This window comes from Panthera pardus, unplaced genomic scaffold (genome assembly GCF_024362965.1).
Source record: "Panthera pardus isolate Hobbes unplaced genomic scaffold, ASM2436296v1 HiC_scaffold_13, whole genome shotgun sequence".
Taxonomy (NCBI): domain Eukaryota; kingdom Metazoa; phylum Chordata; class Mammalia; order Carnivora; family Felidae; genus Panthera; species Panthera pardus.
In genome coordinates this window covers 44,409,290-44,435,263 of record NW_026526688.1, presented here as the reverse complement: position 1 = coordinate 44,435,263, position 25,974 = coordinate 44,409,290, and the positions used below count along the sequence as shown (strand labels likewise).

Below are 25,974 nucleotides of genomic sequence, written 5' to 3'. Positions count from 1 at the left end.
ACACACTACGGATGGAGCCCGAAGAAATCTCTTCCTATCCCCATTTCCCAAAGCAACTGTCAGTACGCGATGCTTCTCTCCTGCCTACCTTAGCTGCTCTGAGGCAAGTTCACTTAAGAGGCGCAGGAAGCAAAGAGCCCACTCACCCCAGAGCAAAGGGAGGTGCCCTGCAGCTACGGGGAAGGGCGGTCTAAGCTCACAGTTCCTAGAAGTTGGTGTCACCGGGGTTCACATTTGGCACTAGAGGAATCCGGCCTTGGCAGATTCAGGGAAGAAAGCCAACAACACAGCTGGCGGTGGAGACAGAAACTCCTGTGTGACAACTGCCCCCCAGGACACAGTTGAGGGTAAATTAACATTTCCTGAGCAAACTTGCATGTGGAAGGAGCCATCCCCAAAGAAGATGGCCAGAGGAGGCTCTGCTCATTAAGATTTGCACCCAGAACTGTGTGTTTGCAAAGCCTACGCTCTTGCAACTAAACCATCCCCCAAAAGAGGTTCTGAACCTTGCATTTTGATAGAATCATAAGAAAAACTGACAATTTTGGAGGTATTAATACTATGCCTAATAACTCTCCTGGACATCTGGGAAGCTTCTAAAGCCATATTAGATGGGTCCTGTTTTGGGAAAAGGAGCCAAAGAGCCTCTGCTCAATGATGGAAACCCCCCCTGAAAGAATCCCAAACCCAGTAAGGACCACTTGTGTGGGTTGTAAGCTGAGGGGATCTGGACACTCAGGTGGTGGTCTTCTGCCTTTAGTAAAAATCAAGTCCTGAACTCAAAGCAAAAGTACAACTGGCCACCAACTGTTACAACACAGAACACCTTCCACTGAACTAGCTCAAGTGCCTGAGTGTGTGCGTGAGGGCGTGCGTGCGTGCGTGTGTGTGTGTGTGTGTGTGTGTGTGTGTGTAGGGTCCCGCTGCTGTAAAGAGAGCTCAGACCCTCCCACCACTGGCCCGGAGCCCAGGCCTCCCAGCCATGTGTCTGCAGCTGCGACCTGTCATGCACTTCCTGGTCTGGGTTCTGTAATGGAAAGATCATTAAGGCTGGGGGAGGAGGACAGTGAGATGAATCAACAGGGAAGAGGTAACCCTGCAGCTCCCACTCTGCCGTGCTCTGACCTTAAAGTCCGGTCAGGTTCCTTAAAGAAAAGAAAGTACAGCCCTGCCCCCACCGCGCCCCCTACAAGGGCCCCTTGGAGGGCTTCCCCACCCCCACACTCAGCAGAGCTTGTTTGGGGAAAGAAGCACCAGCAGCTGGGCAGGAAAAAATTGCAGCTCCCTAAACTTGCTGATGAACTAGTGGAGGAGTCAGCTGTTCCAGAATTTGGCTTTTTGCGCCCCCCCAAAACCTCAGTGGGTGCTTGAGAGCATGCTTCACCAAAACTCTCAGCACTCCAGTGTACTTGCCACCTTCCCTCCCCGTGTCTAGTCCGATCACTGCATGGCGGGTCTGGGTCACACAGTGTACAGGGGTCACTTACTTCAGTGGGCCATGGAATGGGCTCTTCATAAGGTTACTTTTTCTCAATGTTAAAGAAATGCCTCTTATCGTTACATTATGAAAATAAAGGGCATAAGCATCCTTTGAAAATAAAATGGTGGGGGCGCCTGGGTGGTTCAGTCGGTTAAGTGTCTGACTTTGGCTCAGGTCATGATCTCACAGTTTGTGAGTTCGAGCCCCATATAGGGCTCTGTGCTGACAGCTCAGAGCCTGGAGCCTGCTTCGGATTCTGTGTCTCCCTCTTTCTCTCTGCCCCTCTTCTGCTCATGCTCGGTCTCTCTCTGTCTCTCAAAAATAAATAAATGTTAAAAAAAAAATTTTTTTTAAAGAGAATAAAATGGTGTAGAAAGGTGGTTGCCAGGGGCTGGGAGAGGGGAGAATGGGGAGTTCAAGTCTAATGGGAACAGAGCTTCAATTGGAGAAAATGCAAACATTCTGGAGACAATGATGGTGATGGAGGGACAACAACATGAATGAACTTAATGCCACAGAACTGGATACTCAAAACTGGTGAAAACAGGTCGATTTTATGTTATGTGTATTTTACCACAGTTAAAAAAAAAAAAGAAAGTAATGGTAGTGAACAGTGTTGGTTTTTAAAAATGTTCTTACATGGAGCACCTGGGTGGCTCAGTCCGTTAAGGGTCCGACTTTGGTTCAGGTCATGATCTCACGGTTCGAGCCCCACATCCAGCTCTGTGCTGACAGCTCAGAGACTGGAGTCTGCTTCAGATTCTGTGTCTCCCTCTCTCTCTCTGCCCCTCCCCTGCTCGCACTCTGTCTCTCTGTCAAAAATAAACATTAAAAGAAATTTTTTAAAAAATGTTCTTACGTAGCAAAATGAGTTGTTAACCCTATGTAGGTTCTGAAAAACTGGGAGGAATTTTTACTGGCTCACGAAATGTAAAAGTCTGGGGCTTCTGGTCTGTTCCACAGATTTGCAGGACAGTGAGGACTCAGGGGATGCAGTGACATACTACATATTCATTTTTCTCTTTCACACACACCATGAAAGTTGAGCATTAAGTGCTCTTTAAGAAATTACAAGAACATGCTTCAGGGATCTCTCTACCTGAGACGGTATGGCTGTCAGGTAGCAAGCAGGTGGAAGGAGGAGGACTAAAGGCTTGGTTGGAGGAAGGTTAGGGACCAATGTCTACACTGGGGACTCCTTTGCTCAGTCGGGAGGATCTTGAACAATCAGAATCCAGGGAGAGAGATAATGTCAACATTATCTGGGCAATGTCAACATCCAGACGTCCTAAGGGATGCGAGCCTAGTCTGAAACCCTTGTGAAAACCACTCAGCCCCAAACCCTGCTTGAAGCACAGGTGTAACTGGCTGGGTGCAGTGGAAAGAACATCTGAGTGGAAATCACTCAGACAACTGGCCCTACCACTAACTGTGTGACCCTGGGGAAGTCATCTCCTCCCTTGGGCCTCAAATTCCTCATCTGTGAAATTGGAAAGCTGATGGACCTGACAAGCTCTGGGTGCCCTCTAGTTCTAACTTTCCAATTTTCAGCTGGGGCTTAAGAAGTGAGCATCACTCACTGCTACCCCCTTCTGCCCCCACGAGCACACAGTGCTCTCTGGTGTGAGGAAAGGCAAGAGGCTGCAAGTTAATTTGCCTTAAGAAGCGAGGATTCTGGGGGTGCCTCAGCGGCTCAGTTGGTTGAGCATCTGACTTCTGATTTCAGCGCAGGTCATGATCCCAAGATCGTGGGATCCAGCCCCCGCCTGGGCTCCTTGCTGAGTGTGCTTAAGATTCGCTCTCTCTGCCTCTCCCCTGCTCACTCTAAGGAAGGAGGGAGGATGGGTGGATGGGTGGATTCTGTTTTGGTCCCAGATCTCCAGCCACCAGCACTTCAATAAATGCTTGTCTTCATGGCTTCTCTCTGACCCATGTTCTCACCAGAAGAAGTCTTAGAATGGAGGACGCGGAATAGCTAACAGGCTGTGACTGGCAGAAAACTGGGAGCCCAAGTATTCTAGAGGGATTTATTTCACTGTCCTTTTTGACTCATGATATATTACCCTATGAGAACTAGCGAGGCAAATAAATTTCAAAAATGGAGTGGAGGGGCGCCTGGGTGGCTCAGTCGGTTAAGCGTCCGACTTCAGCCAGGTCACGATCTCGCAGTCCGTGAGTTCGAGCCCCGCGTCGGGCTCTGGGCTGATGGCTCGGAGCCTGGAGCCTGTTTCCGATTCTGTGTCTCCCTCTCTCTCTGCCCCTCCCCCGTTCATACTCTGTCTCTCTCTGTCCCAAAAATAAATAAAAAACGTTGAAAAAAAAAAATTAAAAAAAAAAACAAAAATGGAGTGGAAGCGCTGCAGGTAGTGAAGGGCCCCCATTATAAAATAAATGCCACCTCCAAGAGCACCCTTCAGACATTAATATACTCTTGACTGCTCAAATGACATCGGCAAAAGTTTTGAATGTCACAGGAAGAACTTCATTCAGTAGTTAGGTAAGGCTGACTCTTTCAAGATTCAAGAGCTAATTCCCAAAACCTAGGGAAAATAAACCTTAATTCCAAAAGTAAACTCTAAAGTTTGACAGTAAAGGAACAGAGATTTCTGAATGCAAAAGGGCCCTTCTAACAGGCTGGAGAGCAGATCAGCATTCCAAAGACGGTGATAATTGACTTAAAGCCCCACATCAGAGAAAGAGGGGAGAGAGTCTTCTTCCCCGGAAGGCTTTCAGACCAACCTACCCCTGCCTCCCCAGTACCCCCAGGCAACTTGACTCAGCCCTCTTCCACCTTTCCCACTACCTCTCAGCCTATCTTAGTCTTTCTCTCTCCAGCCTCTCTGATATTCCACCTTCCTGCCTCTCATCCTTTCCAGTACAGGAGTTAGGGCTGCAGGCATTGATACCCACCAGACTCCAGTCTCAATCCCACCACTTACTGGCTGTTTAATCTCGGCAAGTTGTGTATGTTTGACCTCTCTGGGTCAGTTGCCTAAACTGTGACGTGGAAACAGCACCTACGTTATAGACTTTTTTGAGAAATTAACTGAACATCAGAGATTCTCAAATTCTCCTGGATGGGCAGGGAACTTGTCAGAACTACCAACCTCGGGCCCTGCTTCAGAATCAAGAGCTGTGGGAACGGAGCATGGCCACCAGGTGATGCCATGTCTCAAGCACCCAAGAATCGTTCCGTGAGATGATGTGAAGAGTGTCAGACATGGGAGAAATGACTCCTTACATATTTTCCTTATCTTCCTGCTGAAAAGGATTTTATTCCCACCGTCTCTTTTTTTTAACTTCAAAAAAATTTTTTTTTGAGAGAGAGAGCGAGCGAGAGCGAGCGTGAGTGGGGGAGAGAGAGGCAGACACAGAATCCGAAGCAGGATCCAGGCTCTGAGCTGTCAACACAGAGCCTGACATGGGGCTCGAACCCACAAACTGTGAGATCATGACCTGAGCCGAAGTCGGACACTTAACCGACTGAGCCACCCAAGTGCCCTGCGCTGTCTCCTTTTTTAAAACTGGAAATTTTAGGTTATCTTTTAAACAAAGAAAATGGGTGGTTCCTTACCTGTGTGTTCATGCATGTATTTATTTGTTCTAAGGTGCTGAAGTGAACAAAAAGACAAAACCTCTGCCTTCACGATGTATATGTACACACACAGATCACAGCTCACAAATGATGGTTAATTTGTCCCTTCACTTTAGGGAAGGACCCTCTCCTACGTTTGCAGATGTCCTCATAACCTGGGTTTTATGTCCTTACTTGATGCAGTCTTTTGATGACACTTCTTTAACGAGTCATTTGCTGTATTTGCATATGTCTGGTAAGAATAACACTGGCCAGGGGGGTGCCTGGGTGGCTCAGTCGGTTAAGTTGGTTAAGCATCTGACTCTGGATTTTGGCTCAGGTCATGATCTCACAGCCCCTTAGGGCTCTATGCTGACAGCTCAGAGCCTACTTGGATTCTCTCGGCTTCTTCCTCTTTCTCTGCCCCTCCCCTACTCTCTCTCTCTCTCTCTCAAAATATATAAATAAACATTAAAAAAAAAAAAAAAGATAACACTGGCCAGGACTGGGCCTGATCCATGGTAAAGCTAGGGGAGGGGAAGGCATTTGTCCTGGCCTCTCTTGAATGGGGGACTTTTGGTGTTTTCTCCCCAGGTTACACAGATAGTTACCAACAGAAATGGAAGAAGATATTTGTCAAACAACTTTTAATACATCTATGTCCTATTCCTGGGGCACACTTCAGACAGTATACCACAAATTAATATAGATTTTTTTAAAATTATTTTTTAACATTTATTTATTTTTGAGACAGAGACAGAGCATGAGCAGGGGAAGGGCAGAGAGAAAGGGAGACACAGAATCCAAAGCAGGCTCCAGGCTCCGAGCCATCAGCCAGAGCCTGACACAGGGCTCGAACCCATGAACCGTGAGATCATGACCCGAGCCAAAGTCAGACGTTTAACCGACTGAGCCACCCAGGCGCCCCTAGATTTTTTAAATCCTGTAATTATTTGTGACTAGCCCAACCACAATATAATACATATTTTTGTTTAAAACATTAATGTGTTGAATATCTTAGTAGGCACTAAGACAACCAACAGCTTCAGGATCTCTGTCCCTGTTTTTGTATTTCTTCATGTCTTTTTTTTTTTTTTTTTAAGTTTATTTATATATTTTGAGGGAGAGAGACAGAGCATGAGAAGGGGAAGGGCAGAGAGAAGGAGAGAGAATTCCAAGCAGGCTCTGCACTGTCAGTGAGGAGCCTGATGTGGGGCTCGAACCCACGAACCGTGAGATGATGGCCTGAGCCTGAATCAAGAGTCAGATACTTAACTGACCGAGCCACCAAGGCACCCCTGTATTTCCTTATGTCTTAAAAATATACATAGTGGTAGCCTCAAAACAATGCCAGTGCTTTAGCCTCAGTAAGCCCTTCTGACATATTTCCACCCAGCAGACACCGCTGGACCACAACCATTTTAGAAGCAATCTAGGTGATTTGTATGTCTGGGCAACACCACCACATTCTAGAATAAGTGTGACCTACGAAGAAAACTCAGGTGTGGCATCTGACACTTTGGGGACCTCCGATCCTAGACCTTCTCCAAGTAGGAAGGCTCTGCTACAATAGAAAAGGCAGCCTCCATGGGGTTTTTGTTCTATTGAATATTCTAGGCTAGGGAACCCCTGCCTTTAGGCAGCTCACAGACTTATGACCCATGCATAACCTCTGAGCAGAGAGAAGAATGTCACATGAGAAATGCTATAAGGCAAGCATCTCAGCTGCCCTTACCCCAATTGCACACCTACCCAGAAAGGGAGGTGGAGCCTGATTCCTGTGGGACAGAGAAAGGCTGACCCAGCAAATTGAAATGTTTAGATTCAAATGTTGGGGGTGCCTGGGTATCTCAGTCAGTGAGGTGTCTGACTTCGGCTCAGGTCATGATCTCACGGTTTGTGGGTTTGAGCCTCGTGACTGGCTCTGTGCTGACAGCTTGGAGCCTGGAGCCTGGAGCCTGTTTCAGATTCTGGGTCTCCCTCTCTCTCTCAAAAATAAATAAACATTAAAAAAAATAAAATGTTCGTCCGTCTGAACTTTAGGGGGAAACCCAATCTGACATAGGGACATAGTATAAAAAATACACTATTTTTTCTAGGGACTAGAAAAAAATACTGAAGTCAGACCTACTTGAGTGTGAATCTAAGTTCCACGTTTCACCAACTATGACCTCAGGTAAGTTACTTAACTCCTTGGATCCCAGTTTCCCCATCTGACTATGGGAGTAAAACCTATGGCCATGGGATCAGTGTAAAGATGTAAAAATGTAAAGCAGACAGGCTGTGAAGGTGCAATAAATAGTATTTATTATTATTTTAGAAGAGTTTTACTGGCTTAACCTTTCTGTGGCAAATTTGTCAGTATGTAATAAAGTACATTACATACTTTGTACATACTAATGTAATATTAGTAATGTAATTAGTAATTAGTAATGTAATTAGTAATTAGTAATGTAATGTAATATTACTAATGTAATAAAGTACATTACATACTTTGTACAAACTAATGTAAAAAAATACATTCTATGTATTAGAATGTAAGTATCCTTGGAAATACGGACACATTTTATTTGTAAAAGTATGTTCATTTAAGTGCAAACTATTGAAAATAACCTAAATGCCCAACAGTAGAGGACTGGGTAAATAAATACATTTTGCCCACCCACACAATGGAATATATGTAGTTATTAAGTACAATGAAACAATTTTCTTTGCTTGGCAATAAATACTACATGCTTGGGGCAGCTGGTAGAGCATGTACCTCTCCATCTTAGGATCACGAGTTCAAGACCCACACTGGGCATAGAGCTTACTTAAAAAAACAAAAAAACCTATGTGCTTAAGTTAAAAACCAGTGTATGCCATATAAATTCCATATTTGAAAAGTCACATTTGGGGGCGCCTGGGTGGCTCAGTCGGTTAAGCGTCCGACTTCGGCTCAGGTCATAATCTCGCGGTCCGTGAGTTCGAGCCCCGCGTCGGGCTCTGTGCTGACGGCTTGGAGCCTGGAGCCTGTTTCAGATTCTGTGTCTCCCGCTCTCTCTGCCCCTCCCCTATTCATGCTCTGTCTCTCCCTGTCTCAAAAATAAAATAAAAAATGTTAAAAAAAAAAAATTAAAAAAAAAAAAAAAGTCACATTTGTATAAATGCAAGAAAAACAGTCTAAAGAAACAGATTCACAGTTAACAGTGACTATTTTTAGATGATGGGAATAGTTTTTCTTCTTCTCTTTACAAGTCTGTATTTTCTAAATTTCCTATGGTAAACCTTGATGACATATCAAATAGCTGTGTTTTAAAAGAGCAATGAAAATATTCTTTCTGACTGCTCAGAACTTTGCTCTGAGGAAGAAACAAACCATATGTTAAAAACCTCTAGGGCACCTAGGTGGCTAAGTCCGGTTAGGGGTGGTCACCACCCCAGACACAAGGGTCTGACTCTTGATTTCGGCTCAGGTCATGATCTCATGTTTCGTGACTTTGAGCCCTACACCGGGTTCTGGGCTGACAGTGTGGAGCCTGCTTGGGATTCTGTCTCCCTCCCTCTCTCTCTCTTGCCCTCCCCCACTTGCCCTTTCTCTCTCTCTCAAAATAAATAAAAATAAACTTAAAAAAAGCTCCATATAACATTAAGGCAAAGTGCCAGCTTGAAAGTTAAACAGAAAGAGGGATAAAAGAAGTGATTAATTTGGAGACAAAAGGAAGGATTCAAGGGGTAGGTGGCCCTCAAGCTATGCCTTAGGCTAAACCCAAGCTAAATCCAAGCTAAACCCTCAGCTAAGAGTAGGAATTACAAAAAGTGAAAGGAGAAAAAGATAGGGGCGAACATTTCCTACTGAGGGACCAGGATAAACTACGGTTATGTATGAATAAATACATTGTATAAAAGAAGGAAAAGGAAGAGTCTTGTTTGGCTGGCTGGCTGGGAGGAAAGGAGGAAGGGAGGAAGGGAGGAAGGGAGGGAGGGAGGGAGGGAGGGAAGGGAAGGAGGGAGGAGAAAGAAGGAAAAAAAAGGAAGGAAAGGAGGTAGGGAGAAATCTGTTAATGAATGAATGACTGACAGAATGAAGGGACCATCAGCCAGAGGCTAGTTTTCAATCCTAGAGAAAAACTTAGGAAGGGCTAAACACTAAACTCAAATTTGAAAGTTCAGTGTTGGTGGATTTTAACCTCTCTCCCTGCCCCAAGCTCGTAACCACTGAGGCCTGTCTTCACCGAACTCCCTGACCCTCTCACCCACTTGAGGCTGCAAGCGCCTGCACGTGCAGGGCCAGGGAAACACAGCCACATTCGCTCAAATGGCGGTGCCGGCTGCCCCCCCATTCACCTCCTTTTACACAACCCATCCCAGGAGGCTTAGCCACGCCATAGTGTGTGGGATAAGGAAGGAGGATTGGGTTTCAAGCTCTGCCAGAGCCCATCTTTCTCAGCGCTTGGGACTAACTGGACAGATGCCTCACCCCAGCACTGCCCAGTTTGCAAGGCGCAAAGTCTTTAAATGAAGGCAGTGGGCACCTCATCTGGCAAGGGGAAAGATGAGAGTCCAAGTGAACTGACAACCAGGAAAGAGGAACTCTGAGACAGGAGCTACCATTAAGAGGCAACAAGCCTAGGGGCACCTGGGTGGCTCAGTCCATTAAACTTCCAACTTCGGCTCAGGTCATGACCCAAGGTTTGTGGGTTTGAACCCCACGTCGGGCTCTGTGCTGACAGCTCAGAGCCTGGAGCCTGCTTCAGACTCTGTGTCTCCTTCTCCCCTTCCTCTGCTCACACTCTGTCTCTCTCACAAAAATAATAAAAAATTAAAAAAAAAAAAAGCGGCAACAAGCCCACCATGGGGGCTTCAGGCAACTGTCTCCCCTACTTGGCTGTCACCAGCTGTAAGTCAGAGCAAACCTCCACAATCAGGAGCAGCCTGGGCTCCAGAAGGCCTCTCTCTGGGAGGAAACAGTTTGGGATTTACTCCAGGCCCTTAAGAGTCCCGTTGAGCACTTAACTTTCAGCTAAATCACTTGGGGCCAGAGGGGAGGGTGTAGGGTGGGTGGGCAGAGAGAAGAGAATGTTTGCAGTAAGTCTGTAAATGAGCCATCTTTCCAGAATGAAAGGGAGGCCTGGGCAGCTGAACTCAGGAGACCAGGAGCGCCAGAGCAGCTGGACTTTCCCCGGTCAGCAGGGAGACACTTGTCTCGTTTCCAGGCTTCGGGAAAGGAAGGAAGAGGCAAAGGTGGTGTCTACAGGGTGAGCTGGAGCTCCCAGTGGCCTCAGAGGAACCAGGCGCTGTGAAAACAGGGCGCAGCTGCTGGTCAGGCTCTCTGACCCCAGACATGGCCCTCCCGGATAATGACTCCCCAGAACTCACTTCTCCCAAGGCCATCCATCACCACCCCAGACACAAGCCATCACTCACTGCTTCTGCCTGACCAGGAGCAAGCACCCTGGCTGAGCCCTGCTGACCTACCTCCATGCTGGGGCCACGGCATCCAAAGGAATCCTTGGCGCTCTCTCTTCAATTCCCGCCCACCCCAGACTAGGTAGTCACAGAAACCAGGTGACAAAATCCCAGCCTGATTCTTTGTTTGGGCTCCCTCCCCTCCCCCACCCGCAGCAAGGGCTCTGGACAGCCATTTGTTCTTCCCTGAGAAATTCCTCCTCCCTGACTTCGGGGAGCTGGCTGGCAAAGCCAGAGTGGAAAATCAGTGAAGCTAATAGTGTAGCAATGCAGAAGCCAGAGCCAAGAACACAGCCCTGGAGTGGCTTTGCTGCACTTGCCCCGCGTGGTCAAGCAGGACACGTGAGTGCTCCTCCTTCACATTCTCTCACAGGCTGAGCACTGGGTCTCCCTACCCCCACCCTGTTCAGCTCAGCTCTGGGAACACTTGCAAACATGCCCTTTCAAAAACACTCAGGCCTCCACTCTGGGGAAAAGGATGTGGGGCAGAGCGGATCCTCGGGGGAAACCTGGTAGGTAAGCACCCTACAGATTTCTACCGACCTAAATCCTGCACCCTTGTTTTCAAGTGGGTCACCCAACGTCGCCTTCTGCTCCATGTGATTCCCCTCGCCTTCTGGCTGAGGGAGGAGAAACTCCTCCTGAACATCCAGTGTGCATTCAAAGCAGACAGGAAGAAATGATGTTGGGGGGCAGATGGGGCAGAGGGACGCTCCTGGATGTGTGCCCCAGTATAGCCACGGGACACTGGTGCCCCGGCCATACCAATCAGCTGCAGCCTGTCCAAGGCAGGCAGTGGGATACCCTCTGGTACCTATTTGCGGCTCCCCCTGCAGCCAGGCTGAAATGCATACTCCTTAAGGCCAAAGACAGCTGTGGGACCCCCTGGTGGGTTGCCTGGGGTGGCCGGGGCCCTCCCACCTGAAGCTGGGGCAATGTCTCTGGTACTGCTTGTAGCCACCCCGCCACGGGCGCAGGTTTTGTGGAACACAAAGACAAAGCCTTGCTTTGTGGCGCTCGGCATCGAGGGGGCTTGCAGCCAGAAATGGAAACGTGCGGCTTTTCCATTAAGGGTAACCTCTCCCCCTTCAACCGGCCACCAGACTCCTTCAAATCTGGGTAGGTGGGAGGAGCAGGAAAACCCCAGCCCATTAAATCGCTTATTAGTTGCAGGTTTCTGAGTATGTACGCAAGTATTTTGAGACTGCAAGTCTCACACTGTCCCCTTGACCATGGGGTTTGGGGTGTTTAACCCACGTTACTACTGGAAAGGGGGCAGGACCCCCAGCCCCAACTGCAAGAAGCAAGCAGTTTTGGATTCACCCACGTGCTTTTCCAAGTCTTATTCTAAAGGAGAGAAAAATACACAGACACAACCCTCCTCAAGCTCAAAATCTCTTTCAAGTCAGTATTTCTCTTTTTAAAGGAGCATTTCTGCACCTCCACCCATGACCCAGGTTTAGTCTTTCCACACAACTCCCTCTCCCTCCTTCCTCAAGACCTGCTCTGAAACAAGCTTAGCCTCTTTACGATCCCAAACTAGAGAAAGGAAAGGAGAGGGAGGGACCAAGGGAGGCTGGTTTTCCTGGAACCCTTATTAAATCAACTTTCCAAGGACAGCCAGAAACTCCAGGCCCTCCCCACTCCCTCAGGAGCATTTGCAGACTGGGGGAGGGGCTCCCAACACACACACACACACACACACACACACACACACACACATACACACAATTACAGAAGGCCCTTCTGAAGGGGAAAAGCTCTCTGTGGGAGCAGAGTTTGGGGTTTAAACTTTTGCACAAACCCTTTATACACAGATTATAGTCTTTTCTGAGGACAATAGCAGCATTATTATTTAATAATCAGCAGGGCTAAGACCATACAGTGATACTTTACCTTTGTGGGGTACCTTATGGTTTACAAAGCACAGGGACAGATTTTCCCTAATGACCTCCCAGCAATTCTCTGAAGACTGTGGGGGGCACGTACTTTGCTATCACAAAGCTCAGGAGGGGTAAAGCTCTGTGAAAGAGCCACACTGCACCCACAGGGGGACTTAACCAAACAGGGATCTGGGACTCGTCCCCGGAGTCCAGTGGACTTCCACATCTGTGTCCTAAGGCATTCCACACCACCCAGGGAACAAGCCCCTCACCACGTGCTGTCTTCTGTGGGGTCCCAGGAAAAAGCACTCACAACTGTCATTTATTGCCCACTGACCATGTGCCAGGCACTGTGCTAAGAGCTCTGCACACATTCTTATTGGATCTTGGGAGCAGATGTTCATTATCATTATATTTTATAGAAGTTCCACACACAGGAACTTTCCCAAGAGTCAACAGTAAGAAGTGGTGCCAAAATCAAAACCAAGGCAATTGAGCAAACCTTATGTCCACACGAGACTTACACACAGATGTTCACAGGAGCTTTATTAATAACAACCAAACCTGTTAACCCAAGTGCCCATCAACCGGGGAATGGCTACACAGTCACCACATAATGCCATTATGTGAAATTCTAGAAGAGGCAAAGCTAGTCTATAGTGACAGAAAGTAGATCTTCGGTTGCTGGGGTCAATGCTGCGTAGGTGACTGAATGCAGAGGGACCAGAGGGAAGTTTTGGAGGTGATGAAAATGTTCCCTACCTTGACTGGGGTGGTAGTCACATGGGACATTATATTCACCAAAACACACTATACCCTTAAAAATTGGTGTATTGGGGCACCAGGGTGGCTCAGTGGGTAAGCATCTGACTCTTGATTTGGGCTCAGGTCATGATCTTATGGTTTGTGGATTTGAGACCCGAGTGGGGCTATGCACTGACAGTGCAGAGCCTGCTTGGGATTCTCTCTCTCCTTCTCTCTCTCTGCACCCTCGCCCCCGCTTGTGCTCTCTCTCAAAATAAATTATATTTAAAAAATGGATGTTATTTTTCAAAATGTAAATTATGCCTCAGTTGATTTTTTTTTTAAATGGCGGTCTGACTTCAGTCTTCACTGCTGCAGAGCCCTCCTAATAGCCCCCTCCACCTTCCCTATTCCCTCCCTTCTGTTCCTGGCCTGTGTTTCCTCCTCATCAAGACCTTCAGCCCCCTGGCTCCACCCTCTATCACCGCCTGGGCTTCCTTTCTCAGGATCCACAGCCAGTGGATTCAGTGAACGTCTCGACACCCACCCCACCCCACAATTCCTTGGGCCTGAGACCCATACCATTCACTTACTCCATTCTCCATTTCTCAAGGGCAAAGGAGTTTGATAGAGAAAGATGAAGAAAAAAAAAAAGCACTTTAGGGCCCAACATAAATTCATATTCTCAAACCTCATCCAAGCCCTCCTTGCTTTTTGGACTCCCTTATTACCGTCTACACTGTGGCTGATCCAAATCTCTGCTCCTCATAAACCTTCTGCCCTAACTCACTCCTTTTACTTTCATTCTGTCTCTGTCTCAAATCACCCAGAGTTGACAGCCAACCTACTGAAACCCACAGATTCTATTTCTATAGTGTCTGCTGGTTTTCCCTTCCTTTACAACTCACGCCCCCCACTCTGGTTCCTTCCTCTAGCTAGACATTCAAAACAAACAGCTAAATAAACAGCTAACTCGTCTGTCTGGCAACTGTGGTAACAGCAGTAATAACTACCAAAACTTTACCTGTAGGTGTCTTATCTGGGTACCTCATTTAATGCTTTATTACTGTCCCCATTTTAAAGATGGGAAAACTAAGGGGCATCTGGGTGGCATAGTCGGTTAAGTGTCCAACTTCGGCTCAGGTCTGATCTCACCATTTGTGAGTTCGAGCCCCACAAGGGGCTCTGTGCTGACAGCTCAGAGTGTGGAGTCTGTTTCAGATTCTGTGTCTCCCTCTCTCTCTGCCCTCCCCCCCTCACACTCTCTCTCTCTCTCTCAAAAATAAATAAACATTAAAACATTAAAAAGAAAAAGAAGATGGGCAAACTAAGTCTTAGTGTGCTTGAGTAATTTGTCAAAGCAAGTAATACAGATATTAAATGGCAGAGCAGGACTCAAATACAGACTTCTTCTCATCTATCCAAATTCAACTGCCAAGTTAATTTTCTGAAAGCTGGATCCACATCACTACCTGCTCAGAACTTTTTGAGATTCCTAGTATCTACCCATTTATTCCCAGTATCTACTCATTTAAGCATAGTGTCCTTAGCAGGGTGTTAAGGCCTTCCATATGCTAACGCAATTCAATTCTTCCAGGTATTACTCCCCACAACTACCTACTCACTGGGCAAGTCATTCTGTATACACCTTATACATCTTGCCTCAGCACCCTCATTCACACTAGTCTACCTGGAATGCCCTCCATTCCCCTCCAAACCAACCCCCCTTGGCTGTCATCCAACAAACCCTCACCCATCCCTCTAGACCCATCTCAAATGCTCTCTGCTCTCCTCTTCCTCTGCATTCCCACTGCATTGTTATGACTCCACTGTGTGGTTAAAACACAGTCTACCTTGTATTTAGTTACCTCTGTACTTATCTTCCTGATAATAAACTCCCTGTGGGCAGAGATGATCACTCCCACTTTGGGTCTCTGGCATGTTCTAGCTCAAGTCTTACGTTCAGCTCTGTCTCCGAATGCAACATTAGTCTGTGTGGTCCACCCAAGCACACCTTCCAGAAAGTCTCATGTGATCTTCCCCATCACCATGAGAGTAGACAAATATTTTCACTCATGATTTATCACTCAAACGGGTCCTGACAGTTGAGACTGATGGTTCTTTAAACTCAGCCACTACCTCACGTGCACACCTGAGCCTCTCGCCCACTGCCTGCCAACCTTCGTATTTGTGTGATGAGCCACCGAGTCACAAGCCACACTACCCTTTGGCAGCAGTAAGTTCTCACAGGCCCCTGAAAGCCACTAGGTGTGTTATATACCTGTAACCTCCATGAAGTACTTTCACAATTCCAGTAAATCCCATGAGCAAGTCCTTCTCGTTACTAATAATGTCTGACTTTGTAAGAAGCTATAGATCTCCAGGAGCATCCATGCACCATAATGCTCCCTGGCTTTCCGTCTCTCTGAAATCCCTCCAGTGGTGCGTATCCAAAGCAAACCGCTCGGCAGGCTTCCAACCACAGCCTGTCAGACATGGCCAAGGACGGCAAAATGGCAGGCACGTGGCCATGACTGCCAGCCCTCAAAGAAGATGGAACAATTGTCTTTGGAACAATTGTCTTTGAAACAATTTTCTAGAAGCCAGAGGTCTTTATCAAGCTCCCACACCCCTCAACATCCAAGTGTTAAACAAACAAATTCATAGGTCACTTGTGCACCATTTTATGTCATCTAGGTTGGGGAATCAGCTCTTAGATCCCAATCAGAAGTTCTTTTTCAGGAAGAGAAAAGACTATATTTCCGCCCTAAGCAGGTCACCTCTGGCAAATGGACGTCACTAGCCTTTATGACCCCAGCCTCTGCTGAAGCTGGGTGTGTTTATAGCCAGGTGCAAACCAGCCCATGTATTTTGGAAGCCTCTCCTACAAAAAGGAGCCCTTTGCTCCATCCGGGGTGGAGCCTTGCCTTCCCGGTCAACCACAACATCACCTTTGTCCTAGCCTGCCAGGTCTCCGAGGCCCAGGAGTCCAGGCTGACCCCTCAGCTCATGCCTTACCTTGTTCGGGCAAGGTCGGGGCTGGCCTGGCAGTGCAGAGTGTGGCTGTGACCAGCACAGCCAAGAGGAGGTACTTCCAGCTCCACATCCCAGTTCTGCAGTTAGAGGTTGGTGACCAGGCTCCACACCTCCATGGAGACTCCGTCTTGAGCTTGATCCTCCTTTTCAAGCTGACTCTAAGGAAAGAACAAACCAAAAAGTTAGGAGAGTCTGCATGGGAGGGGGGAGATAAGGAGTAAAAGGAGTTAAAGTGTGTCGCACAGTCACCCTGTCCAGAAGGGTGCTTAAAGCAAAAACTTACTCTTAAGGCACAAAGAAGGGAACTGTGATCCTGCCCCAATACTGAATTTGAGGTTATAGGCTTTAATTAGACAAAACAGTGCTTTAATTCAGCTCTCCGACTACTTCCTGAGTGTGGGCTACATGGCAAGCCTTGTTGGGAAAATTGTCGTGAAGTCCTCCAAGGCAAAAGCCCCAAGATGATTTATGCTGGGAAAGCAAAGAGCCTGGTGAAAATCCCCAAGAGTTCTGCCCCTTCACAGGCAAGGGCTCCACAGAGTGTGGTGGGGCTGCGGGAGGCCCCCCGCGTGCTGGTGCCCCTCCCAGTACACACTGCACTTCCTCCAGGGCAAACCAGCCCTTTGGTGAGGGGTAGAGAAGATGAAGAATTCTGGAACAAACCAAGGACTGGGAAACCAGTACAACGCTGACCTTCTCTGGACCTGTGCAACCAGGAAGCTGCAGTGAGTGATCTCCTGGGTTCTTTCTTTTGGTCTCTAACACCACACACATCGCAGGGATCTCTGGTTCTATGAAGTTCCCATATGGACAGAACACAACTCTCACCAACTCATAAAGGACCTCAAAGCACAGAACCACGAGGTGGACGCAATGCCCCTCCCCGACGCTGCAAGATGTCTAGCAGAAATGGTTACGCTGAAGAATACGAAGGTCCTTGCCGCGACCCATTCCAAAAAGCACGGACTGTAGCCCCTTACCCTCTTCAGGTTTGGAGTGGTAAAATTTTAAATACCCACTGAGGGTCTTAAGGATAGGATCGTTGCTGCTGCTAAGCATTTACCAAGTGCTAAGACTTTCTGGGCCCTGTTTGGACTGGGGTAGGAGTGACGTCTCCATATTATAGGTTGCTTCTGTCCTAAATGCTCCAAGGAACCATCCAAGTTATTTGGAGAATCCACTTCTCCGGAACATGCCCTAATGTGGTGCTTCAGCCCTGCCTCCTTGGAGCAGACAGGGCCCCTCATGAGTGAGTCAGTCCCCATGAGTGAGTCAGTCCCGGTTGGCAGAAAACCCCCAGATTCTTGGCTTCGTTCACAGGCGCTGGCTAGTGGGAGGAGGCATGTACTACCACTAGCTTCCTTCCAGGGCTTTACTAAAATTTGATAACTTCAAATCGTTAAATAAATAAACATTTCTCTTTCAATGTTCTAAATTTAGGAAAGGGACTTGAAGAGACAGAACAGGATATTTACTGAACACCTACTATGCATGAAGCATGTACTAGGTAAAATTTATACTTATAAAACATCTTCTCTTCCTCACTATACACTTTTGGGGGTAGGAATTACTATTCCCCTTTAAGGGATGGGGAAACTGAGACTCCAAGAGGTTGAGTACTTTGCTCCTGGCTATGCAGCTGGTAGGCAAAAGCACCGGGACACTCATCACTCGTTTTTAATGCTAAAGGACAGGGCCCAGGGGCCAAGTAGGGGTAAGCAAATCTGGCTCTATCTGGCACAAGCCCATTTTCTCCAAAGAGCATCTCTGTGTCATAAAGAAACCAAGCAGACATGGACAGACCCAAGGTAGCTCTGGAGATGGGAGCGCCTCAGTTCCTTCGCCTGAGAGAAGACCCTTGGAAGCAGATCACAGATCTGTCTAGGACCGTCTAAGGGCCGAGGATGGGGCACGGTCCCTGGCCTGGGACAGAAGTGATGCTTGCTACAACAGGGCGTCCGTAAGCCACATCCCACATCTCATTATGCCCCCAAAGATACACCAAACAAGATACAGGCTTGTCATCCAGAAAGGTACCCCTGGCTAAGAACCTAAGCATCACAGGAACCACCAGAGTAATGAATGAATTTTCAGTATCCAGTGGAAAGGGTGGTACCATGCTGAGGCGATTAAGCTTGTTTTCAATGCAGCAGACAGGCGGCTTCCACCACCACTCAGCCACTCTGTCCCCCAAAAAGCCTCTCCGGCTCCCTCACAGGTGTGGCTGGCTGTGCTCAGCTCTGCTATCAGTGTACGTCAAACTCTTCTAGCTGCTTCTCTCCAGCTCAACCCCAAAAAGGTGCTTCTCTCTGGGCCTCAAGTCTCACATCTGTGAAACAAAGGATGTCAAGAAAACCCAGCCTCCCAGCACCAACCCCTGGAATGAGAAGGGTCCCCATTCCACAAACCTACAGAAAACACGGCGACCCAAACCACCAATCCACATACTGTCTGGGACCCTAGAACTGTCACCTCTTCCTTTACCACACCCCCCTCTCCTTCTACTAATTAATGAATTCTTAAAATCCCCTAGGGACAGTCTCCCTCCTTCACTGCTGGACAGATGTGACCTGCAGCCTTGCAGGTGTACTCAGAAGCTTCCTCAGAGACCTTGCAGCTGGCTCTACCCTCAGTCTCTCCCATACCAGTCAGGTCTCCGGGGACCTGAAGCACCCCCTCCCCTCCCCCCCCCCCCCGCCCCCCGCCAACCCCACCTGGGCACAGAGGTCCTCAACTGGGGACTGGAGGGGGGGGACACAACCTCTGCATTTCCCCACTTGTTGGAGGAGGTATTTGCCCAGCCTCCATCACAGGTGGTTAAGAGATCATATGGGCAGCATGGGTGAAAGAACCTGCCCTCTCCTAAGTACAAATCCATGTAAGGAATCATAGACACTGTGCTTTGAGTCATTCCTGGCCAGCACTCTCAGGAGACGTTGGTAACTGGTGGCAGAAGACACAAACTTCCTATCTTTACGAAGGTATTTCTCACTATCTATCTTCAAACCCTATCCTCTAGACCTAGGTATCCCATGCAATGGCCACTAGCCACTTGTAGCTGCCAAGAACTTGCTTGGAATGTGGCTAATGTGAATTAGGACGTGCTAGAAATGAAACATACACACCAGACTTCAAAACTTGGGTGTGAAAAAAAGGAAGGTAAAGTATCTCATCAATAATTTTTTACATTGGTTACATGTTCAAATGATAGCATTTGGATTTATGAGGCTAAGTTAAATAGATTATTAAAATCTCAACCAATGAATTAATGAGAGTGAATTCCACCTGTTTCTTTTTTCTGAATTTCAAACATGGCTACTAGAAAAATCTAAGATTACATGTGGCTCGTGTTCTATTTCTTTTTTTTTTAATGCTCATTTTTGAGAGAGACAGAGTGTGAGCTGGGGAGGGGCAGAGAGAGAGCGAGACAGAAAATCCAAAGCAGGCTCCAGGCTCTGAGCTGTCACCACAGAGCCCGATGCAGGGCTCGAACCCACAAACCATGAGATCATGACCTGAGCTGAAGTCGGACGCTTAATGGACTGAGCCACCCATCGTGCTTTATTTCTATGGGACAGCATGATCCTAGGCGATCTTCGTGCTCTGCCCTCTTCTTTGCCCTTCCCCCATCTTTAATGGGCCAAGCTTTCTTATTCTCTGAATCCCACCTCAAAAACAAAACAAAAAACAAACAAAAAAAGCCCCCTACCTCTTCCACAAGTCTTTCTTGAGCCTTCTAGCTGAGGCTCTCATTCCTCCGAATTTCCAAAGTATCATGGGATCACAAGCTCCTTAAGAAGCAGGGTCTGTGCCTGACTAACTTTCGCTTAATACCCTTAGCACCCACGATCTGCATAGCAGATGCTGACACATTTGTTAATTGGATGAGTAAGTGAATGAAGGAAAGGCTGATTGAAAAGAAACTGATACAGATCATCTTTTTTTTTTTTTTTTTTAGTTTACGTATTTTGAGAGAGAGCAGGGGAGGGGCAGAGAGAGAGGAAGAGAGAATCTCAAGCAGGTTTCATATTGCTGGTGCAGAGCCTGACTCGAGGCTCGAACTCACAAAACGTGAGATCATGACCTGAGCCGAAAAGGGTCCTACGCTTAACCCACTGAGCCACCCAGGCGCCCCCAGATACTCTTGAGGAAAAGAGGTTGCCAATGCCACATAAAAGCAATAGTCAAATACTCCTTCTTAGCCAGCCAAACTCTATCTCAAAAAATACCAAATGAGACATTTTCTAAACATTTTGATTCCTCAGAATTGAGGAAGTAACATCAAAACGTTCATCCCTTTAGATGGGAAGATTGACTTCTTAACAGAAATGGTCGCACTCCCCCAAAGTGAGTATTCTCTACTCACTGTTGAGAGTACCAGGGCAAATAATTAATAGACACCAGAAAAAAGTTATGCAGCTCAGCTTGTAAAATTTTTGTTGGTCCAAGGGAGACACTGTTTTTTTTTAACAATATTTTATTTACTTATTTATTTATTTTTTGAGCAATAGAGCACAGCAGGGCAGGGGCAGAGAGAGAGGAGAACACAGGATCCAAAGCAGGCTCCATGCTGAGAGCATAGAGCCCAATGCGGGGCTCAAACTCGGGAACCATGAGATCCTGACCTGAGGCAAAGTCAGACGCTTAACGGACTGAGCCACCCAGGTGCCCCAATGGAAACACTATAAATGTTGAGTCTTTATAAAAAATGTGTCCAATGTCCTTGGGAGGGAGGTATACCAAAAATTAATAATAATAAGTGAAATACTAATTGCTCCACCATAACCTGGGAAACCTTGCTTTTGAAGACAAAATGGACTGGTGGAACACCACCATATTCACCATATTCTTGGAGTTGTTCACCCAAGTGACAGCCATTTACCTGGGAGGCGGGGGGGAGGGGGGCGCATAGGGAAGACCAAATATAACTTCTTTAATTGCAAGAAGTGGTAGTGACAGAGAATTTCTGTTTAAGGTAAATGCAAGCTGAGGGAAAAAAGCACATATGCTGGCCCAAGTCTGGAATTTAATCCTCTCTGGAAACACCAGAATCTTCTCTAAAGCTCTACATCTGGACTCCCACCAGTCCTTGGTGCATCCGGACCTTTGACAAAGCTCTTGGGAAGATAAATGCAAGGCAAATTTCCCAAGAGGAAATTAAACTCATCTCAAGGGATGAGGCTTTTTCAGAACAAGACATTTGAATCAATTCTATCTACCTTTGTTGACTCTAGCAGGCTCAAACTTTCTCAGGAAGCTCTTCCCTAACAGCCATCTTGATGAAAGAGATTTAAAAATGGAGGCAAGTAGAGTGTGTTCAGAGAAGCTGGCTCATGGGAGCAAATCCCCTGCTTTAGGAGTCTTTTTTTCAGGTCAATGCCCCAAACACAAAGCATACAACTAAAAACAAAAACCCGCAGATTTTCCTTGGGTCTCCATGGCTGGAATCTGCCTACTCAATGCTCAGTGTGCTCTTTCTGCCCTCTGGAGTCCAAGCTAGCTCAGGCTTAGGTATACCTTGATGTACTCTAATCTCCCTCAAGACACGAGGGACAACAGCATCTGCAATGTTCCTACTCTATTTCTTCCTGTGCTTTTGCTTCACTTGCTCTTCTACTGGAACTTTCTAAGTTCAAGGAACTTTGACCAAGGAAAAGAAGTACCCAAGGCTGTCTACTTTGGAACCAAAGTAAGTGGTGCCCCCTCTGGCCCAAATCCCATTAGTGAAAACATCTACAAAATGGGCATTTGTACAGGCACGGTAAACGCAGGCAGTGAAAGCACACATGTCCAAGTGGCTCTCCATCCGGATGGCCCTCATTAAAGAGCTGACACTTGGCTATGACTAACAGTGAATGCAACAGATATTTCAAGGAGCTTGTCACTGATGCAGTATGTAACCAACCCTGCTAGAGCCAGGCCCCAGCAACCTCCTGACCCCAAACACCCTGTGCTCCTCCAGGGGTCAGCGGCAGCCCTGGAGCTTCTCCCAACTGGGGTGGGGTGGAATACATAAACAAGTCATTAGAGGGGCAGGCCATCAGGACAGACAGTTGGCAATGGCTCTCCCTTGGTCACTGCAAGGAAAGGAGATGACCCAGGCTTGGGGGTAATTAGCTAGACTGAGACACGTCCCACGGGGCCCTGCTACTTAGCTTTTAAAGCCTCAGAGAGGAAACCAGGAGGCTGGGCCCAGGGGGAAAATGGCCACTTTCTGCTAAACAGTCTCAAGGCTAAGGTTCTACAGTTTAGACGCTATTCCAAAAAAAGCGCTGGTCCGGAGGTGCAAAGGGCAGGGCACATCTGCGGAGGAAACAGTCACCTTAATTACCATGTCTAGAGAAAGTGCGATTTCATTACAGCCTCCAAACTACCGCCCAAAGGAGGAAACCAGAGAAGTGTTTTCAATTTGAAAGAGACTGGAAAAGAGAGGGTGAGAGCGACCAACTCTCCCCACCCTCCCGCAACTTTGGACCATAAGGTGCCTTCCTACCTCAAAGGCTATTACAAAACAAAAACAAAAACAACACACACACACACACACACACACACACACCCTCAACAATCCAACGCCGCGCTTTCAACCCTGTAGCCCTTAAGAGGTAAAATGTCTCACTTCAGTTTCCAGCCCACAGAACGACTTTAAAACGCCCAAGGAGAGCCCCCAGCAGCAACAGCGGCCGCCCCCCTCCCATGCCCCCCGCAGCTGCGCCCCGGGCTCAAGGAGGGTGGAAAAGGAACGCGTGACGCCACCACGGGGCGGTCAGACACCGACGGCGAGCTACGGACAGGGTCAGAAACCCTGGCTGCTCCAGCTCTAACTGAAGGGACGGAAAAAGGAATGCTATGGTTCCAGAAACTTCCGTCAGGGCCAGTTCTGGGTCAAACCCATGGCCAAACAGGCCACCTCCAGCAGAACCGTTCCCAAGTGCCACCGCCCCTAAAATCGTGGCCCCATCTCCCACGACGCCTTTTTCCGGCACAATCTAGACAGCATCTCCACCATCAGATTCGAAATAACTTGGGATCCAGAGTAACTCTCTCTTCTCCTCTCCAAGTCTCAAAAAAATTTTAAAGAGGGAGGTGGTAAGGACAAGTTGAAGAACAGCAGTTTTAATTTGGGTGAGGGGGAAGGGAGGGAGAGGGATGTTAATGTGGCTGCGGTGTGGGGCGAAACGGAACCAGATGCAGCTGCTACATCTGGAAAATGGGGGAAAAAAGTGTTGGGGGAAAAAGACACCGCAGAAATTTTTTTGGTGGACCAATAGCTTCTGGGCCCAGAAAGAAGCAAGCTTCAACCACCACCACCCCCTCCACCCCCGCGCGAAGGTGTCTGGCTGCCTTCATAGGATATGTGTTAAATGAACTCCGTCTACAATGCCAATAAATTCCTCTGCAAACGAGGGTTCCTCTTTTCCCAACCCCAAACATAACGGGAGGCGGGAGCAGGGCGGGCAGAGGGTCTGAGCCAGAGAAGCAACAAGCAGCGCTGCCGAGTGAACCGCACCGGGCAAAACCCTCATCCCTTCCCCCACCTCCTAGAACCAGATTGGAACTGAACGTTCCCCTCCCCCCCCCCCCCACCCGACCCCATAATGGGGCTTAACATCACCCGCTGGGCGCCCTCCCTTCCCCAAACTTCCGACCTTTTCTGAGATCGACTAAGTAGAAGAACCCCCTCTGGAAAAGGGAATTCCTTTCTCGCTCTCCGCTACAGCCGATTCAGCCATTTGGTGACGACACCTCCTTAAAACCTATTCGAGGAGAGGCTAACCTACCCCTCCACTTCCTTCCTTCTTCATATCCCCATCCACCCACCCGCAACTCCGACCCCAGACTTCCCCGGGGTGGGAAAGGACTCAGAAATACCTCGGGTTTTTACCGTTCCACCCAAAGCTACCTGCTGAATTGGGGTGAGTCCCCACTGGTGGATTAAAAAGAGATGGGCTGGAATGCAACACACACACACACACACACACACACACACACACGCGCACCCCCACCTCGCTGCCCACTCCCGCCCTCCCTCTCCAGTCCGAGGAAACCGAGAGCCGCCGCCGCCGCCTTCGCCCCGGCCCTGTCCCTCCCAGGTCTCACCGCGGAGCCGCCGCCGCCTCGCCAGCTCCCCAGCGCGAGTTGGCGGAAAAGTTGGGCGGCAGGAGGAGCGGCGGGACCAGCGCGGGGAGGGGGCGCAGAAGGCGACGCGAGCGGGGAGCTGGGAGGGGAGACAAAAGGGGGGCGCAGAGCGCTGGGAAGGGAGTCAGGAGGTGGAGGGGGCGCGTAACCAGTGGAGGGAGGCGCCGGACCCAACTGGGCTGCGGCGGGGGAAGCGCGCAGCCAGGAGGCTCCAGCGCCGGGGGGCCGCTCGGGACGCCAAGCCCGCCCCGGATCTGCGGGCGCCGCGGCTCTTACCTCACTCGGCGCTGCGGTTCCGCCTCTGGAGAGTCCGCCGTGGCTTGTGCGGGCGGGCGGGCGCCCGCGTCCCGGGCTCCGGCCCGCCGCCCCCCGGGCTCCGCTCGGGTCCTGGCGGGGCCGCGAGAGCCCCGCGGCCGGCGCTCGACTCCCGGTGGCGCTCGGTGCTCTGCGCCTCCAGCCCGGGCGGGAACAATGGAGCCGGAGCTGGTGCCCCGGAGGCGGGGCGGGGGGAGGGCTCCCGTCCGCCGCCCGGGGTCTCCAGACCCTGTGGCCCCCCTCTCCGGAACCGGGCGGCGGCGCCTCACGCTTCTCGCAGACCCAGCTTCATCGCCCTGAGGGGTTCCCGGCGCCGCGGCGTGCCCGACTGCAGCACTAGGACGGTGCGCGCTGCGGGGCGCCCCTCGGACCGGCGAAAAGTCCTCGGTCTCCGCTGCTTTTCCAGCTGCGGCGCGCGCTCGCGCCCGGAGAAGGCGAGGTCGCCGCAATGCGCTAAAGAGTCTCGGTCCAGTCGGGACGTTGCCGCCCAGCTCCGGGCACAGCCTGGGCTCCTCCGCGCGCTGCGGCTGGACCAGAGTCCGGGCTCCCGCTCGCTGCCGCCCGCTGCCCAGGCCGCCGCAGCAGTACCCGCAGGAGCGCTCCGAGCGCTGTGCGCCGGCGAGGCGCGAGGGCTCGCTCTCTCACTCCCACCCGCGCTAGTCCCACCCCCCTCCTCCTCCCCCTGCTGCTGCCTGCTGGGCCTTGTAGTTCCCAGCCGCGGCCCCCGAGCCGGGGGAGCGGGCCCAACGGCGCGGCGCTCTGCGGCTGCTTTGCTGCAGCCTGGTCTCCCTGGGCGCGCGTGCCCCTGCATCTGAGCACCGCCAGGAGGGCGCCCGAATTTCAGGCAGTGGACACAGAAGCGGTTTGGGGGTGAGGTGGGGAGACGCTGTAATCCCGAGGTTTGACTTGCTAGCCCCTGCTTTGGAGTCGCACTTGACTGTGTGCCTTGGGGAAATGATTCACTCTAAATCTGTTTTCTCTCTATGAAAAGGTGGATAATAGTGCTTTCCATATAGAGTTGAGGATTAAATGAGGGCCTGCCACATAGTTAACACTCAATAAATACAAGCTTTTTTATTCACGAGAGGATCTATCCCCTCTTTAGACCCTTCCCCTCCATCTCACTTGCCCCAGCCACAGAGTTTAGGTTTTGAGGTCTACGCAAAGCTGGGCCCTGTGAATTCTACGGCACCATTCTTGGCCTCCAGAAGTCTTCCACCTGCAGTGACTTTTAGGAAGCAAAGAGTGAGCGATGGGAGCTGGGCATGCTGTTGGTTTGGAAATTAGTCGGAACCCACCCAGAATACCCGAAGAAAAGGCTCTGTGGAACCTGAGGAAAAGTGGCTCAGATGCCCTTT

The 25,974-nt window shown here is 49.2% G+C and overlaps 1 protein-coding gene across 7 annotated transcripts in view; it reads right to left on the bottom strand.

Moving 5' to 3' along the window:
• The window catches only part of FGFR1 (fibroblast growth factor receptor 1), a 52,285-nt gene extending 27,046 nt beyond the window's left edge, over window positions 1-25,239 (bottom strand). For 4 of the 7 annotated variants that reach the window (XM_019440756.2, XM_019440755.2, XM_019440757.2 and 1 more), the window contains exons 1-2: window positions 24,578-25,239; window positions 16,148-16,323 (exon numbers count right to left, since the gene is read on the bottom strand). In XM_019440756.2, the coding sequence (XP_019296301.1) occupies window positions 16,148-16,235 (88 nt within the window). In that variant the 5' untranslated portion in view covers window positions 16,236-16,323; window positions 24,578-25,239. The remainder of the gene's footprint in view (window positions 1-16,147; window positions 16,324-24,577) is intronic. The other 3 variants (XM_019440759.2, XM_019440760.2, XM_019440761.2) reach the window with 1 other exon arrangement.
• Between the last annotated feature and the right edge of the window lie 735 nt (window positions 25,240-25,974).